This window comes from Rhinoderma darwinii, chromosome 4 (genome assembly GCF_050947455.1).
Source record: "Rhinoderma darwinii isolate aRhiDar2 chromosome 4, aRhiDar2.hap1, whole genome shotgun sequence".
In the NCBI taxonomy this organism is placed as follows: Eukaryota; Metazoa; Chordata; class Amphibia; order Anura; family Rhinodermatidae; genus Rhinoderma; species Rhinoderma darwinii.
Window position 1 is genome coordinate 267,501,773 of NC_134690.1, and position 18,284 is coordinate 267,520,056.

Below are 18,284 nucleotides of genomic sequence, written 5' to 3' on the forward strand. Positions count from 1 at the left end.
AAATACCAAGAGATGTCCTTGCTCGACTGCACTTCTACCACATCAAGGACCGCTTCATGCTGGCGTCCAGACAAAAAGATGCGTTCCCTGCCCAGTACAAGACGGTCTCCATCTATGCGGATCTATCAGCAGCTACCCTCCAACTCCGGAGACAGCTTTCTCCAGTTACCTCAGCACTTCGGGACAAGGGAATTCTTTACAAATGGGGTTTCCCTGTTCGTCTGCTGGTACACAGGAATAACACGCTACATGTGATCAGGTCTGTAGACGAAGGGACTTCCTTGCTGCTGTCATGGAATATTCCCGTCAAATCTTCCTCGACTTCGTTACCAACTTCTGGCTCTCCTATTCGACACGCTGAGAACGAGTGGAGAGGGGCCAAATCTCGCACCCGAGCAAAGCACTGAGGTACTGTATATCTCCATCTGCAATAGTGCCTTCTTTTGCAGTTCTTTCGTGCTATCCAGTCTACAAGCTGACTTTTTACCCTCTGTTTTACTGAACAATGGTCTTGTTCAGATGTTTTTCTTTTTTTTGGTTCTTACGGACATTCCGTTCTTTTTTTTATGTTACTGTGTTTCGTGCAGATTTTGTTTCTCCTGACATAGTCGCAACTTATTTTAATACCTATAAAGTGTCATTACTTCTAATGTTTCAAGGTATGAGGGAATATGTATTGCTTGTACTATTGACATATTTATCATATGTACCTGAAGGCCCGCAGCACTCCTACCCCCACTATGGCTCTTAAATTTGCATCCATGAATGTTAATGGTCTGAATAGCCCTCATAAACGTACATTCATGTGGAAGGAGGCCCAACAGTTGGCTTGCGATGTCCTATGTGTGCAGGAAACTCACCTGCTACACAAAGATGGAGCCCGTATCAAACACCCACTTTTCCCTCATATATTTCAATCTCATCATTCCTCTAAAGCGAGAGGGGTGCTGCTGGCAATCAAAAATACGGTTGCCTTTCAAATGCTTTCAGTACTTACGGACCCTAATGGTAGATACATCTTACTTGTGTGCTCTGTGAATAATGTTGTATATACTATTCTCTCATTGTATGCTCCTAACAAATGCCAGGTTCACTTTCTACACAAAATCCTCCGCTTGATTGATAAACATAAACAAGGTAAACTGATCATTTGCGGGGACTTTAATGCTGTAATGGATGCGGAGTTGGACTCAACCTCTCATTCCCGACACTCCCATGTCACAATTGCAGATTTATTCTGGAAAGCGGAATTGCATGATGTGTGGCGCAACCAACACTCCTCTGAGAGAGACTTCTCTTACCACTCCCAAACACATAATAGTTATTCCAGACTCGATATGTTTCTAGTGGATAGGGACACTCTGTTTGGGTCCAAGTCCGCATCCATTGGGGACATAACATGGTCCGACCACGCTCCGATCACGCTGATTGTTGCTGAGAAGTATGACTCTCCTCAAACATATTTATGGAGATGTAACTCCTTCCTACTGTCCCATCCCACATATAAACAACAAATAGAGAGAGATCTCACTGAATATTTTGAGACAAACAATACGCCTGATATCAAAACAAACACACTTTGGAATGCGCACAAAGCGTACATTAGGGGCACTTTTATCCGCATTGGGCACATAGTAAAAAAACAACACAATGCAGAGCTTTCCTCCTTAACCCCTTCCCGCCGGATCACGTATATATACGTCATTAAAATCGGTGGCTTACCGCCTTTTCACGTAAATATACGTCATGGAGATGAAGCTGGCTCAGGAGCTGAGCCAGCGACATCACCACCGGGTGACAGCTGTATGTTACAGCTGGCACCCTAAGGTATCGGCCAGGACCGGAGCTAGCATCCGATCCGACCGATTAACCCCTCACATGCTGCGTTCAATAGAGATCGCAGCATGTGAGGAGTTTATAGCCACCGGCACCCCAGCAACGTGATCACTGGGTTGCCGGTGGCTGCAAAGGCGATCGGAGGGCTAATGCTTACCTCCCGATCAGCCTGTAACGGAATCCTCCTATGCCCCGTCGTCGGCGGGGCCCAGGAGGCTTCCGGTAACATCGGCAAGATGGCGCCGGCTCAGCTTCCGGCTCAGAAGCTGAGCCGGCGTCATCAGCAGTGGGTGTCCGCTGTATGTAACAGCGGACACCCCGATCTATCGCCAGGAACCGGAGCTAGCTCCGATTCCTGGCATTAACCCCTTCGATGCAGCGATCCATTGTGATCGCTGCATCCTAGAGGTTTGTAGAAAATCGGCAGCCTTGCCATGCGATGGCAAGGCTGGCGACTGCTACCATGGCAACAGGAGCCCTAACAATGGACTCCTGTCTGCCATTACGTAAGCTGATTAGGCCCCGCCCAGAGGCGGAGCCTAATCGGCTTGCTGTCAGTGAACAACTGACAGTTCCAATACATTGCACTACATAGGTAGTGCAATGTATTAGAACATCAAACAAATAGTTGGACATTCAAGTCCCCTAGTGGGACTAAAGAAAAGTGTAAAAAAAAGTGTAAAAAAAGTAAAAATAAAAGTTGGAAAACATACAATAAAAGTTTCAAATAATAACACAAAACACAATCGCCCTTTTTCCCTTATAAGTCATTTATTATTGAAAAAAATAATAAAGCCATACATATTTGGTATCGCAGCGATCGTAACGACCTGAACTATAAAATTATTATGTTATTTATCCAGCGCAGTGAACGCCGTAAAAAAAAACCTCAAAAACACTGCCATAATTACTGTTTTTTTGGTCACTGTCTTCCAAAAATTGAAATAAAAAGTGATCAAAAAGTCGCATGTATCCAAAAATGGTACCGATAAAATCTATACCTCGTCTCGCAAAAAAAACAAGCCCTCACACAGCTTCATCGACGAAAAAATGTAAAAGTTATGGCTCTCACAACTTGGCGACAGAAAAAATACATTCTCTTTCCAAAAGTAATTTTATTGTGCAAAAAGTTATAAAAAAGTTCTATAAATTTGGTATCGCCGGAATCGTACTGACCCGCAGAATAAAGGTAACATGTAGTTTATAACGTACGGTGAACGGTGTATATAAAAAAAAAAGTGGCACAAGCTGGGCATGACATTTGACACTGAATTGGCATATCTAGGGAAACTATTTAATTTGTACCTTCCGCAGCGCAATCATTTATGGAAAAGACACGTGGGGTGAAAATGCTCACTACACCTCTTAATAAATGCCTTGAGGGGTGCAGTTTCCAAAATGGGGTCACTTCTCAGGGGTTTCTTTTATTATTTCACATCAAAGCCTCTGCAATTGTGAACCAATACTTTATATGTCGCCAAATTAGGCCTCAATTTTACACGGTACTCTTTCACTCCTGAGCCCTGTCGAATGTCCAGGCAAAAGATTAGGGCCACATGTAGGGTGATTCTAAAACAGGGAAACACCGCATAATAATTGAGAGCTGTCTTGTTATGGTGGCACAAGCTGGGCACCACATATTGGCGTATCTAAGGAAAAATTCCCATTTTCATTCTCCCACATCGTGTGCACACGAATTTCTGCAAAACACCTGTGGGGTTAACATGCTCACTACACCCCTAGGTGAATACCTTGAGGGTGTTGTTTCCAAAATGGCGTCACTTCTGGGGGGGATCCACTGTTTTGGTCCCACAGGGACTTTGCAAATGCAACATAGCGACCAGAAACCAAATGCAGCAAAATCTGTACACCAAAAGCAAATGGCGCTCCTTCCCTTCTGAGCCCTGCCGTGTGCCCAAACAGCATTTTACGACCACGTGTGGGGTATTGCCGTACTCCAGAGAAGTTGCTTTACAAGCGTTGGGGTTCTTTTTTTCCTTTATTTGTTGAGAAAATTAAAAATTTGGAGCTAAAGCTACGTCTTATTGAAGAAAAAGGATTTTTTTTATTTTCACTGCCCAATTCTAATAAAATCTATGAAACACCTGTGGGGGCAAAATGCTCACTACACCCCTAGATGGATTCCTCAAGGGGTGTAGTTTTCTCAATGGAGTCACTTTTTTGGCGTTTTCACTGTTTTGGTACCTCAGGGGCTTTGCAAATGCGACCTGGCCTCCGCAAACCATTCCTGCTAAATTTGAGCTCCAAAAGCCAAATGGCGCTCTTTCCCTTCTAAGCTCCGCCGTGTGTCCAAACATCCGTTTATAACCACATGTGGGGTATTGTTTTACTCGGGAGAAATTGCTTTACAAATGTTGTGGTGCTTTTTCTCCTTTAGTCCTCGTGGAAATTAGAAAAAATTAGCTAAACCTACATAATCTTTGAAAGAATGACGATTTTTATTTTCACGGCCTACTTCCAATAATTTCTGCAAAAAACCTGTGGGGTCAAAATGCTCACTATACCCCTAGATAATTTCCTCAAGGGGTGTAGTTTCCAAAATGGGGTCACTTTTGGTGGATTTCCACTGTTTTGGCACCGAAAGAGCCCTTGAAACCTGACATGGAGCCTAAAATATTTTCTAATAAAAAGGAGGCCCAAAATCCACTGGGTGCTCCTTTGCTTCTGAGGCCGGTGCTTCAGTCCATTACCACACTAGGGCCACATGTGGGATATTTCTAAAAACTGCAGAATCTGGGCAATAAATATTGAGTTGCGTTTCTCTGGTAAAAACTTCTGTGTTACAAAAAAAATAGAATAAAAATGAATTTCTGCAAAAAAAAAATGAAATTTGAAAATTTCACCTCTACGTTGCTTTAATTCCTGTGAAACGTTTAAAGGGTTAAGAAACTTTCTAAATGCTGTTTTGAATACTTTGAGGGGTGAAGATTTTAAAATGGGGTGACTTTTTGGCGGTTTCTAATATATAAGGCCCTAAAAGCCACTTCACAACTGAACTGGCCCCTGTAAAAATAGCCTTTTGAAATTTTCTTGAAAATGTGAGAAATTGCTGCTAAAGTTCTAAGCCTTGTAACGTCCTAGAAAAATAAAAGGATGTTCAAAAAACGATGCCAATCTAAAGTAGACATATGGGGGATGTTAATTAGCAACAATTTTGTGTGGTATAACTGCCTGTCTTACAAGCAGATACATTTACATTTAGAAAAATGCAAATTTTTGCAATTTTTCACCAAATTTTGGTGTTTTTCACTGGTAAATATTGAATTTATCGACCACATTTTTCCACTATCATAAAGTCTAATGTGTCACGAGAAAACAATCTCAGAATCACTTTGATAGGTAAAAGCGTTCCGGAGTTATTACCACATAAAGTGAAATATGTCAGATTTGAAAAAATGGGTCTGGTCCTGAAGGCCAAAATGAGCTTGGTCCTGAAGGGGTTAATGAACGAGATTCATTCGCTAGATGAAAAAAACAAAGCTTCCCCTTCAGCAAGCTTAGCACAGCAACTCTTAGGCCTAAGACAGCGTCTCCGACTTTGTTTGTTATCATCATATGAAAAGAATCTTAGGAAAACGAATGCCAGATACTATTCTCAAAACAACAAATCAGGGAAATTGTTGGCGTCACGCCTCAAAGCCCACCATCAAAAAACTAGAATCCCATATTTGCGGGATCCTTTGACTCAAAACAAAATTTTAGACCCCAGAGATATAGTGGATCAGTTCCGAAAATATTATTCTTCTTTGTATAACTTAAAAGATGACCCCTTTATTGAACCTCCCACTCCTCCAAACATAGAGGACGTCCTTAAACGAGCCTCCCTTCCCAGCATATCGACAGACCAACTCCTTTCCTTGAACTCGCCGATCACAATTTCGGAGATTCTGAGGGCTATTCACTCCCTGCCACAAGGTAAATCTCCAGGACCAGATGGTCTGACTAATTTATATTACAAAACATACTCCACTATTTTGACCCCTTTTCTCAGAAATTTCTTTCAAACTGCTGTGGGGGCGGGCTCCTTTCCAAAAGAGAACCAAGCAGCCCTTATTGTCACACTTCCTAAACCAGGGAAAGCTATGGACAGCCCTCAGAATTTCCGACCCATTTCACTCCTCAACACAGATTTAAAATTATACGCCAAAATACTTGTCCAGAGACTCACACCTCTATTGCCCTCGTTAGTAGGTCTGGATCAAGTTGGTTTTATTAAAGGGCGTCAAGTCCCAGATAATACCAGAAAAGTCCTGAATTTGCTAAACATTATTGAATCTCGTCAGATTCCTGCAGTGTTGATGGCTCTGGATGCGGAGAAAGCCTTCGACCGGGTTAAATGGTCGTATGTCTTCTCAACCTTGAGGGAAATGGGGTTTGGCGGAGAAATATTAAATGCAGTGATGGCGTTATATTCTGCACACCCTCGGCACGAGTATATAATAATGGTGTTCTTTCCGATGATTTTCGGATATCTAACGGGACTCGTCAGGGTTGCCCATTATCCCCCATAATTTTCATCCTCTCGATGGAACCGCTGGCTCAGCATCTCAGACACCACGCTGGAATTCTATGCATCCCTCTCGCAGACAAAAAACATATCATATCCCTATATGCTGACGACATTATCCTATCCCTATCACATCCTGAGGCCTCCATTGCCTCAGTCATGGATACAATCAACGCCTTCGGGAAGTTATCGTACTATAAATTAAACACCCAGAAGACCCAGGTGTTACCATTCTACATAGACCAGTCTACATTACATTTTCTTAAAACAAAATACCCGTTCGACTGGAAATTGAAGGGAATTCAATACCTTGGAATTACGTTAACCCCCTTTTTCAAAGACTTATATAAGGCCAATTATGCTCCTCTACTACAGATCATACAAACTGATACAAACAATCTCCTTAAATTTGAAGTGTCGTGGCTGGGAAGGATAGCGGCTTTTAAAATGATGCTTCTTCCTAAATTATTATATTTATTTAGAGCCCTTCCCATTAAAGTACCTAAGAAATTCTTCTCTGCGGCCCAATCCATCCTTTCTAAATTTATCTGGCAAGGGCATAAACCGAGAATAGCGTTCAAGATCCTAGCGCAAGATAGAAAAGTGGGGGGACTGGGGGTCCCGGATATTCACAATTATTACATAGCCACTCAAGTGGCCCAGATCTCTAGCTGGTGGAATAACGATAGAGGGAAACAGTGGCTACAAATAGAAACATCATATTTAGCTCCAATAAATCTAAAAACGGCTTTGTTTTTGGGGTTCTGGGGTGCTTCCCCCCCTTGCGACGTATCACCAATGACAAAAACCTCCCTGGAGTGCTGGTCGTTCAGTCAGAGCAATGCACACACCCGGGGCACACTGCCTAAAAAATATATCCCCTTGGATCTCCTTATGCTTTTAATCCCTGATCTAGACATCTCTCATTGGATAGACAAAGGTATACTTAACATCTCTCAAATGTTTGAGGAAGAGCAGTTTGTTACTTTCGAACATCTAGTCTCCAGATACGATCTCCCTAACTCTGATTTCTATAAGTATCTACAAATTAGGCACTGCGCCTCAAAAAACAACAATTTTACGGCCTCATGCAACTTTACTTTATTTGGGATCTTCTCGAACCACCAAAAAGGGCTCAAAGGTATATACAACACATTGAACTTCAACTGTAGCTTTTCCAAATCTCGTCCTTTGAAAGTCTGGGAAAAAGACATCGGCCTTACTTTTTATGAATCCATGTGGATGGCCTCCTTTAAACTTATACATATAGCGCTACCTTGTGTTCAGCATCTGGAAACTGCGGTTAAGACATCCCTGAGATGGTACTTCACACCAGATAAGCTCCACAAAATGTTTCCCGGCGCTTCTCCTATATGCTGGAGAGGTTGTGGACACATAGGAACACTATTTCATGTACTCTGGGAATGCCCTCAATTGACTACATATTGGAGTCAAACGTTTCGTCTCATACATACTGTTACTCAATGTCGAATTCCTCAAGCCCCTCAAATAGCACTACTCTTTCTCGATCTAGATAAATATCCGGTGAAGATTAGATGCCTGGTTTGCAAAATATTGGCAATGGTGAAACTGGTTATAACCCGACACTGGAAAGAGACCTCTCCTCCCCTCATAGGGGAACTAAAAGGCCTGATAAACACCACATACACGTATGAGAAAACCATTGCATTGGGAAATGGGAACCACCAAAAATTTTACTCCATATGGAATCCGTGGACCCAGAGCACTTCTTTCACCCCATAACTTGTTATTTATAGACACGTGAAAGCTGGTAATAGAACCTGCTCCCTTCTCCCCAAGGATGATAAAAATTTGGTTAAATATTGGAAGAAAATCTTTGCACGAAGTTCTGTTTCTTTTTCTTTCATACTTTCTGATGTTTATGTTACACGGTTATGTATATCTTGATTGAGTTCGGGATATTGCGATGAACACAACGAATGTTTACTTTGTCCTCTTCATATCCCAGAACGAATTCTCATTCAATTATGTATTACCTATTGTAAATTTTACTGTATGAATACTGTTGTATGAATATGTGTGGATACTGTTCTCCACAAGGTAATGTGAATATACTGTCTTGTTCTATGCTTGAAAAACAATAAAAAACTATTGAAACGAAAAGTAAATGGGAAAGGGATGTGGGAACATTGAGGGAGGACGAGTAGGGGGAAATATTGGAATCACCAAAAGTCCTTTCCCTCAGTGTAGCGCATAGGAGGTCGCAACTTTTTCTTCTGCACAGAGTATATAGAACGCCTAAGGTGCTCTGGCAAATGCGGCTTAGATCTACGATGGAGTGTCAGAGATGTTCATTGGACGGGGCGGATTTGAAACATATGTTCTGGAGCTGCCCGAGGCTGCATGGATATTGGGGAGAGGTTAGAGAAATGGTGACTCGGGTATATGGCAGGGAATTGCAGCTGGACCCTAAGATATATTTGCTGGGCTGCATAGGAGGGGTGGAAGAGGATGGGGCTGAACTATTATCCATTAAGAAAGTATTATATCACGCAAGAAAACTAATTGCTAAATACTGGTTACAGGGGGATCCCCCGGAGGTTTCTGAACTAGTGAGTTATGTTACTTGTATGGTGACTTTGGAACGAAGGATCTATATGAAACGTGGAGCGATTCATAAATATGATAAGCAATGGGGTAAATGGGCACAATGCTATGGATTGGCAGGTCAGTAGAAGTGGAGTGAGAGATACCAAGGAATAGGGACATTGACGCGCAGGGAGGGGAATGGGCTGAAGGAAGGGGTACAAACGGGAGTTAATGTTGGGGGGTGGGGCTGTTATTGAGGACATGTATAGGAAATATATAATGTATGTACAGAGTCCACAAGAGAAGATGTTCTATATAATGTAGCTTTTTTGCTAATGTGGAAATGTAACAGATGAAAGATGTATGCTATATATTTTCAATAAACAGTTGTCTGATTTAAAAAAAAAAAAAAGTGGTACCTCCTCCTACACAGACTATACCCCACCTGTAGAGACTGAGCTTATCAGTTTTAACTAAGGCCTCATTCACACGACAGTGAAAAACGGCCATGTGATGGCCGTCCTTTTAACGGCTTTCACATGGCCGTTTTCAGAACAATGATATTCTATGGGTGCATTCACACGGCCGTTTTTTTAACGGCCGTGAATAATGGGCGTCAAAAAATAGGACATGTCCTATTTTTGGCCGTTTTAATGGCCTGACCGCCCCCATAGAAGTCAATGGATCAGTTTTTAACGGCTGTCAATACATGTAACAACCGTTAAAAACTGATCTGTTACATGGGGATTGGCAAGGGAACTACTAGTTCCCTTGCTGGCTATTGTTGGCATACTCACGTTTGCGGCGCTTCTTCAGGTGTGTTCACTCGTCTTCATGGGTTTGAAGGCGCCTCGATGACGTCATCGCCCCGTTGCGCTGCCTTGCCAGATCCCGTGCAGACGAGTGACCACAAGTGAAGAAGAGGAGAGACAGCGCTGCTCTTGTGAGTATGTGGCACGATCTACAGGCATCAGTTTTTTTAACGGCCATGAAAAACTGATGCAAAATGGATGTCAAACGGCCATTAAAAACGGACAGATGGACTTGAAACGGATGAAAATTTAGAGACACACTGATACAAAATGGCCATGAAAAACTGACAGTTGATCAGTTTTAAATGGACATTTTTTTTCACTGTCGTGTGAATAAGGCCTTCGTGTTCGCAGGAGGCAGACCTTCTTGCTTTTGCAGGTCTCCTCTGCTTTTATTAGTTAAGTTTATTTTCTCTCTCTTTCCTGTCTAGGTGGGATACAGGGACAGCATAAATCTCCCTGTTATAAACCACGATAATCTTGTTATATTATATTCATTTTGGTTATATAAAATCACATTTAAAAATGGCTAAAAATTTGAGTGGGGACAATTTCCAAGCTTACAAAACAGTGCTAATGAATGTCATCATATAAAGCACCAATGACTACAAAGGAAAGTAAATTTCCCAGAGCCCGTGTAAGGAACGCAACAAACAACCCCTGCATATTATGTACTTTTATATTGGATTTTGTCTATGGCATTGACCCTGGAGCCAGAGCTAGTTACAGCTTTTTGGATATGATGGTTAAAGGAATTCTTCTTTTAGGTTTAATAATCTCCCTGTTGTCCCCAAGTGATGAGCGTGAACAGTGTCACTCTAATTACTCTGTTACCCCCCTCCTATAAGACAAAGAGGAACAGAGCAGCCTATGTTACCTGCCAGCCATTGTCACCCGCCGTTTACCTTTTTGCCAAACTCCACTGATGTGACTTAATGAGATGCATACATTCCTATTTATTGTAGTCATGCATTGGCAAGTCACAGAAAGTGGGATCAAGCTTTATTGCTTGGCAGAGATAGCCACATGGGAGAGATTTATTAAGACTGGTGTCTATTGTGCTATCTTGAATTCTTCTTCCTCTTTGATGTGGTTTCCGTAATGCAGCCTACATTTCCCTAGGTGCCTCTGTGGTTTGCATAAGGGGCAGAGTCTCCTCACACTGCACTTGCTTTTTTCTAGCAAGTGATAGATCAGTGACATAGAACTTCTGTACTCCCATTGCAAAGTCTCAATGTATTCCTATGTGATGCATCTTGACACTTCTATCCCTGCCTCCTGTTAGTGAAAGATCAGTGACATATTGTAGAACTGCTTTCCTCTAATACTGCAGTCTAAATGTATTTCTATGTGATGCAGCTTTACACTGCTCTCTGCCTCCTACTAGTGATAGATCAGTGACATACTGTAGAACTGCTGTCCCCTAACTCACACTGCAGAGTCTCCAATGTGCATCCCTATGTGATGCAGCTTCAGTCTGTCTACTCTGTCTTCTGCTAGTTATAGATTTCTCTCTGTTTTTACTCAGGAGACCGTGATGAGCAGCATCTCGTAGAAATACACGAGTTCTGCACACACAGATAGTATAGCTAGATAGTGTTAGTCAGGGGAGTTTTATAACTGCAGCTAATCATTGTAGGGATTCACCTATTATATCCCGGCACTCCTTCTCCGTTAGTGCAGAAATCATCTCTTCAGCAACACTGTATGCTGGAGGGAGGCATACAGAGGAACAAGGAGGGTGGAGAAGGGAGAGGTCTGGGAGGTGCCGGGAGGGATTTGATAGGTAATGATGTAATCCTGCAATTTTCAGGAAGTCAGCCACACAGGATACACTGACCTGCTGTTTACATATGACAGAATGTTTTGGTGGTCTGAGATCACATGACTAATCTGCCCATAATAAAAGGGTTCAACGTGTATAGATGCAACTTAGCTTGAAAGAAATAAATGACACTGCTAGAATATTGCTGGTAAGTTAGCATGATATGTGTGAAAAAAATAAAAAAATTGACGGGGTGCTTCTTAAAAGATTTCAGGATTTTATTTTTATTGAGTGTTCACTCATAATAGACTGACACTTCCTGTTCTGTAGAAGTCACTTTTCAGTAGTTGTCTCATTATCAGCACGGGCAAGATTACAATAAAAGGTAACACATCTACATAGACAACACAGGATCCACCATTGACAATAGGTGATGGACACAGCTCCCCTCCTATCCCTTCCTGCACAATGACCTCTGAACAGTACAGAGAGCAGTACAATTGGTCTTCTCCTATTCACAGGTTCCTATGGTCCCTGTGGCTGCTGTAAAGCATGTCTCCAAATGCTTTTAACAGAGCAGAGCAGCTGCTCAATCAAGATCATGTACAGAAAATAGAATATAAAATCTACAGTCAGAAAATAAAGGTCTCTAGGTTGGCAAGAAGAGGGGGCAGATGGAATCGAGTAACACACGACAGGACCATTTGTTTGCAGTGTGTAACCATGTAGCTGTATAGGTCTGCATGAGCACCATGTACACAGCACAATTATATCTGTAAAACTATTTAAAGTTGATCTTCTTTTTTACTTTAGATACATTGACTCATTAACAAATAATTTAATGTAAAAGTGCATATAACTCCCGCAATGGATCTGTCCATGTCTGTGCCTTTTGCTAATGGGAACACTTAAAGACTACAGCGGTCTCATAGTTTTTGTGAGAGGTACGTTTTAACCCCCCCACAAAGGATCTTCAGGATATTGATGGCCTAGCCTGAGGATAGACCATAATTTTTTTGCGACTGGAGAACTCCTTTAGCACATGCAGGATACCTGTGCCACCTAGGCCACTAAACCAATCATTTAGGGATTTATGGAGCTCTCAGTGACCCACGGCACCAATGTGGTAAAATCAGTGTCTACCAGAGCCCACAGACCTGGTTCAAATTCAGGCCTACTCTTTGCCACCAATGGTCTGTGTGATTTAACTTGTCACTACGTTTCCTGTGTGGTGCACAGCGGTAATGAAATCAAGTCTCAGACTGGAGCCGTCCCAAACCTTCCCCTGATCACTCAATTTCAACAATATGTTAATTCTGAGAGTGAAAACAGCATCATAGATACAGAAGACGATTTACACCATTCCACAGCTGAGCAGTAGTAACGTTATGTTGAGAGAAAATAAAACGTTTGAAGATAATAAGCCCTTGACAAATGCAATTGATAAATGTTTCTGAAGTATTTGTTTTTCCTCCCTTAGGTTTAAAGAAATGGCGGGAAGCCTAGAATCTGCACTACTTTCTCATTTCGAGGAAGCCTCAGGTATATAACCTATCACATTTCAGGTATTCTTATATTCTTTGACCACTATAAATGCAGGACCAACCATAAAACACAAATACTTAAGTAGAATCAAATATACATTATATTTATAATAAAGCAAAGTCATTTAAATGCAGGATTCAAAATACTTGCATATTTTATGGCATTTTTCTTCTTGCTTTAGGGTGAATTCATGTCTGGCTATGAATGTCTGTGAGTTTCTAGATGACAATAATCATTCATAGCAGGGGTGTCGCTAGCACCGGGCCTTCGGGGCCCAAGCCCTGGATCTTTGGCTCGATGCCCGGATTCCCAGACGACTGAAACATTCAGTGGTGCAGCTATAGGGGTCGCACCGGTCGCAATCATGACTGGGCCCCGAAGCCATGGGGGGGCCGTGGACCACCGCACCGCGTCTAATCAGTTACTATAGTAACTGGGGCCGATGTAATAAAATACACGGGCCCCTGTTCCTATAGTAGTGACACTATACTTACCCTCCTACATCCAGAGCACATCTTCTCGCGTCATGACGTCACAATTCTGCGTGCCGCGCATGACACCACGACGTGGGATGATGTCAGGACATCCGCTGCACCCGGAGCCGAAGAGGAGGGGAAGTGTAACATTACTGTCTGCTGGGGTCCTGTATCTACGCCTATCTTATGGTAGGCTTAGATACAGGGTCTAGCCAACAGTATTACACATGGACCCTGTATCTAAACCTACCACATGGTAGGCTTAGATTCGTGGCCATGTATGATACTGTCTTATGGGAGCAAAAGAAAGAGAGGATCCAGCGATGCGTGGTATAAGTGGGAAAACTCGGTTTCCACTTTATTAAAGTATAAGCAAACAAAGCTTTGGAGAACACCAGAAGGAATGACAAGGTGGTAGGGATGGCAAATGGATGGCAAGCAGACGGTAATCTTATAATGTATAAGATTACTGCTGGGGCCCTGTATCTTAGCCTAACAAGTGGTAGCCTTAGATACAGAGCCCATCAGACAGGATCACACGTGGCTAGATACAGAGTCCATCAGACAGGATCACACATGGTGTCTGATGGGCCCTGTATCTAAGCCTACCGCATGGTAGGCTTAGATACATGGCCCATGTGTGATCCTGTCTGATGGGCCCTGTATCTAAGCCTTCCACATAGTAGACTTAGATACAGGTCCCCAGCAGATAGTAATCTAAGCCTACCATGTGTCTTACTGATGGGGTTTTTTGTGTGTTTGTGTTTTTTTTACAGTTTCAGATGTTGGACTACTTTGGATTTGAGGACTACTTAGATGATGGCTTTTTTATTTTTTAATAAAATGGTTATTGAGGGTTGTGTGTGTTCTTTTTTTATTTCAATAAAATATTTTTCTATGTCTTTGTATTTTCTTATAAACTTTATTGCTACCACTGGCTGATTGACAATGTCCATTACTAAGGCGGGGCTTAGTGTTAGCCGGTGAAAAGGCTAACACTAACCCCCATTATTACCCCAGTACCCACCGCGGCTACCGAGAAGAGCCGGGTACGAACCAGTACCTGACCATCTGTAGTGATGGTCGGGCACTGGGGTGTCCGCAGGCTGGTAATATTAGGCTGGGAAAGCCCAAAGACAGTGGGCCCTGCGGCTGCTATATTGTATCTGTCTGGTTATGATAGTTTTGGTTTTTTTTAAATGGAAGAAACTACTTGGTGTGTGTCGTCGTCGTCGTTTCCCCCCATTTTTCATGACCAATCAGTTACAACATAGCAACAGCAGGCTAGCATACCAGGGTGGGAAGGGCCACTGTTTTTGTACTTTCTCAGCCTAATAATAACAGCCTGCGGCCACCCTATTGTCCATCCATCACTACAGATGGTTGGGTACTGGATCGTACCCGGCAACCCTGGTGGCAGAGGGTACCAGGGTTATAATGGGTGTTAGGGTTTTAACTGCTAACATTATGCCCCGCCTTCGTAATGGACACAGTCAATCAGCCAGCACCATTACTAAGATGGTAGTAATAATATTTAGAAAAATACAAGGACATATAGAAAAAATATTTTATTGAAATAAAAAAAAAAACACAATTCTCGTTAACCATTTTATTTAAAATAATAAAAGCTGTCATCGAAGTAGTCCCCGAATCCGTACCTGTAAAAAAACACAAACACACCAAAGAAACAACAAAAATATCTTGATGCAGCGCTGGGTTTAAAAGGAAATATTTTCTACTTTATTGGTCACATTTGGAGAGTATATACGACCATGGGTATATTTGTATAGCGAAACGCGCGTTGGGGTGGCCTTTCACTGTCTGTGGATCACGATCTTACTTTCTTTCAACTATGGGTGAGTGTATACTTCCTAGCTCTATTCGGTGATTCCGGAGTAGTAGCCATGCATATGGTGTATACTTTACACATTGAGTGCAGCTATTACTATAAGTCCTTGGACTTTTTAGATTGAATGGCACTTTGTTCCAGTAATAGGGATTTCCTCATATGGCACACTTACCTTTGACATAGACTTTATGTTGTCCTTTTTCCCTTTAATATCAGCAGTGCTGGATAAATTGTTAACGGTGCATTTGAGCAATATATACCTGCATGCTCTCGTGTCATTCATTGTTTTTTATACAAATATACCCATGGTCGTATATACTCTCCAAATGTGACCCACAGGCATATCTCTTCTTTTTAGAAACCTCGCCATGTTTTTTATTAAAATCATTTATGTCAATTATATCTAATAAAATTGTATTTTGTACTTTATATATAGCTCATGACTCTTTTCTTTCTCATATATATGCTATGCTATCAGTGAGTTTGCTATTTCATGACACTGTGGGGGTACTGCATACCAATGTGGTTTGTACCCAACCAGCTACCTGTCCCTGTGAGACATTTGTTTATAATTTTATTGAAAAATTAGTTTAAAAATTGCAGTGAGCACAGAGGGGTGGATTCACATATGAATATGTTATGCCATGAATAAGAAAGATATAATCGTTTGAAGCGCATAGGCTTTATGCAGCCACCCCTCTGCTCGCTGCAGTTTTTAAACTAATTTGGGTGGTGGACATATGTTAGTACAAGGATACTTACTGCTGGGACCCTGTATGTAAGTCTATCATGTTTGATACCGTCTGCTGGGCCATGTATCTAAGATTATGTTCACACGCACAAATAAAAACGGCTCAAAATTACGGTGCTGTTTTCAGAGAAAACAGCCCCTGATTTTAAGCTGTTTTTGTGCTGAAAAAGTTTTTAGTGGCATTTTTCTTAGGCGTTTTTGGAGCTGTTTTTCTATTGGCACAATGAAAAACAGCTCCAAAAACGGCTCAAGGAGGGACATGCTCCTTTTTACGTGCCGTTTTTCACGCTATTTGGAGGCGTTTATGCCTGGAAACTCTGCACGTGAACATACCCTAAGCCTATCATGTATGATACTGTCTGCTCAGACAGTAAATCCAATTCCATCCAGTGGTGTAGCTATAGGAGCCTTAGTCTTTATAGATATGCGATCTCCAATAGTATGTAAAAAATCAACCAAAAAAAAAAACCCGGTGAGGGGGGTGGTAAATATGTCTCGGGGCTTGTGCCCCTGATCATTTAAGACCCTAGCAAGGCCCCTGATTCATATCACAGAAACTTGTCTTCATAACTTCTTTACTTTAAAAAAATAATAATATTGGGTACAGAAACATCCTTTTCGCAATTAACAATTGATTTGTCCGATTGCACTCTTCTCACTGAATACTTTTTTCTATCATCTCTCATCATTTTCTTTAAGGCTGGGTTCACAGAACCTATTTTCAGGCGTAAACTAGGCGTATTATGCCTCGATTTACGCCTGAAAATACGGCTCCAATACGTCGGTTAACATCTGCCCATTCATTGTGCACATACCCTAATCCTAGCAGCGCATCGTGCTTTCACACTAAAGGGGAAAAAAAACATGTTCTGTTTTCCTTTTGACCCTTTATTTTTATTACCATGTATTTACTTATTCACGTCACCCACCATACATTACAACAATATGGCACCAACTCAGGGCCCATCCGCGGGCTCCTTCTGTCCCCTGATTAGCCACGCGCCTATAAAAAAATAAATCCAAAAATGCTATTTCTTGTTTATATCATTAGGGGACAAAGCATCTTGGCTACTCCCAGGCAGGCCAAACTACTCCAAAAGATACTGGCTAAATCAGTTTTAGTCTAGTGTCTGTAGGCGGCAGACATGACCTGATATCAGGCCTGTTATTTTTTTATTTAGTTATTTTTTCTCCTTAGCTGCAAGTGGGTTGTCAGTCTGTTTACAGCCTAGTCAACTCCCTGCAGGTGCCTCACCGCTCGTCACCTAACCTACTTTTCTGCATCCGCAGGTGGAGAAGATGGAGACCATCTTTATGTAGGGTCACTAAAATCCTAGCATTCAATCGATGGAGACCCTATCTATGTAGGGCCATATTCTTTATTGTGGAATTGAAGTCTTTATCGGAGGCCATTTTCTTTATTGGGTAATTGCTAGCGCCATTTGGCTTTACTGCTGTTCTCTCTCTGGGGAATTTATTTCCTTGACACTTTCACAGCACTTGTCCTTGGCTAACCTGCCTTTCCTGATGGTGTTGAGACGAGCGCTTTGATGTTTCCCCTTATGTCGGCTCTTGCACTGCTTGTCCTGTCGGCTCAGAGACAGGAACGTCCCGCGCCTTTTTAGGTTCCCTCCACGGGGCCCCCTGTTAGATTCTCAATTGATGACTCCGCTTCCAACCAGGAAAAGTTCGCTATTTTATCTTCCGATTCGTATTGAGAAAAAAAAGCCTTCGCTGGCCTTCCCTTTTTTGTGGCAGATTTTTTTTTTGGAGATTTCTGGAATAAACTTTTTGATCCTTCCCTACCTCCTCTCAGCGGTCGTTCTCTTCTCTAAAACCAGACAACAGCATCCTAAGGTCCTGAAGCCCTCCTCAGCCAAGTTATCTTCAGCCTGTGGGTGTCTCCACACTCATGTTGGCTGTCCGAGTAGGGGGATGACTATTTTTCTTTCTGAAGACATCGCTAGCTCATGTGGATAATGTCTGGGATTGGAAGGTCATGTCGACAGGCTACAAGATAGATTTCTTCTTACTTCCCCCAGGAAGGGTTTTTCCTGTCGCATTGGATCGCGTTTCTATTTTTTCCCCCCTACTGTTTACTCCCTCTTTCTTCAAAGGGTGTTTGTCAGTTCCTCAGGAGGAACGTTTTTA

The 18,284-nt window shown here is 42.1% G+C and overlaps 1 protein-coding gene across 1 annotated transcript in view; it reads left to right on the forward strand.

The window, feature by feature from the left end:
* The window catches only part of COG2 (component of oligomeric golgi complex 2), a 128,465-nt gene that overhangs the window by 63,453 nt on the left and 46,728 nt on the right, over positions 1-18,284 (forward strand). Inside the window, exon 11 of the mRNA XM_075862463.1 lies at positions 12,993-13,054. Coding sequence (XP_075718578.1) covers positions 12,993-13,054 — 62 coding nt within the window. The remainder of the gene's footprint in view (positions 1-12,992; positions 13,055-18,284) is intronic.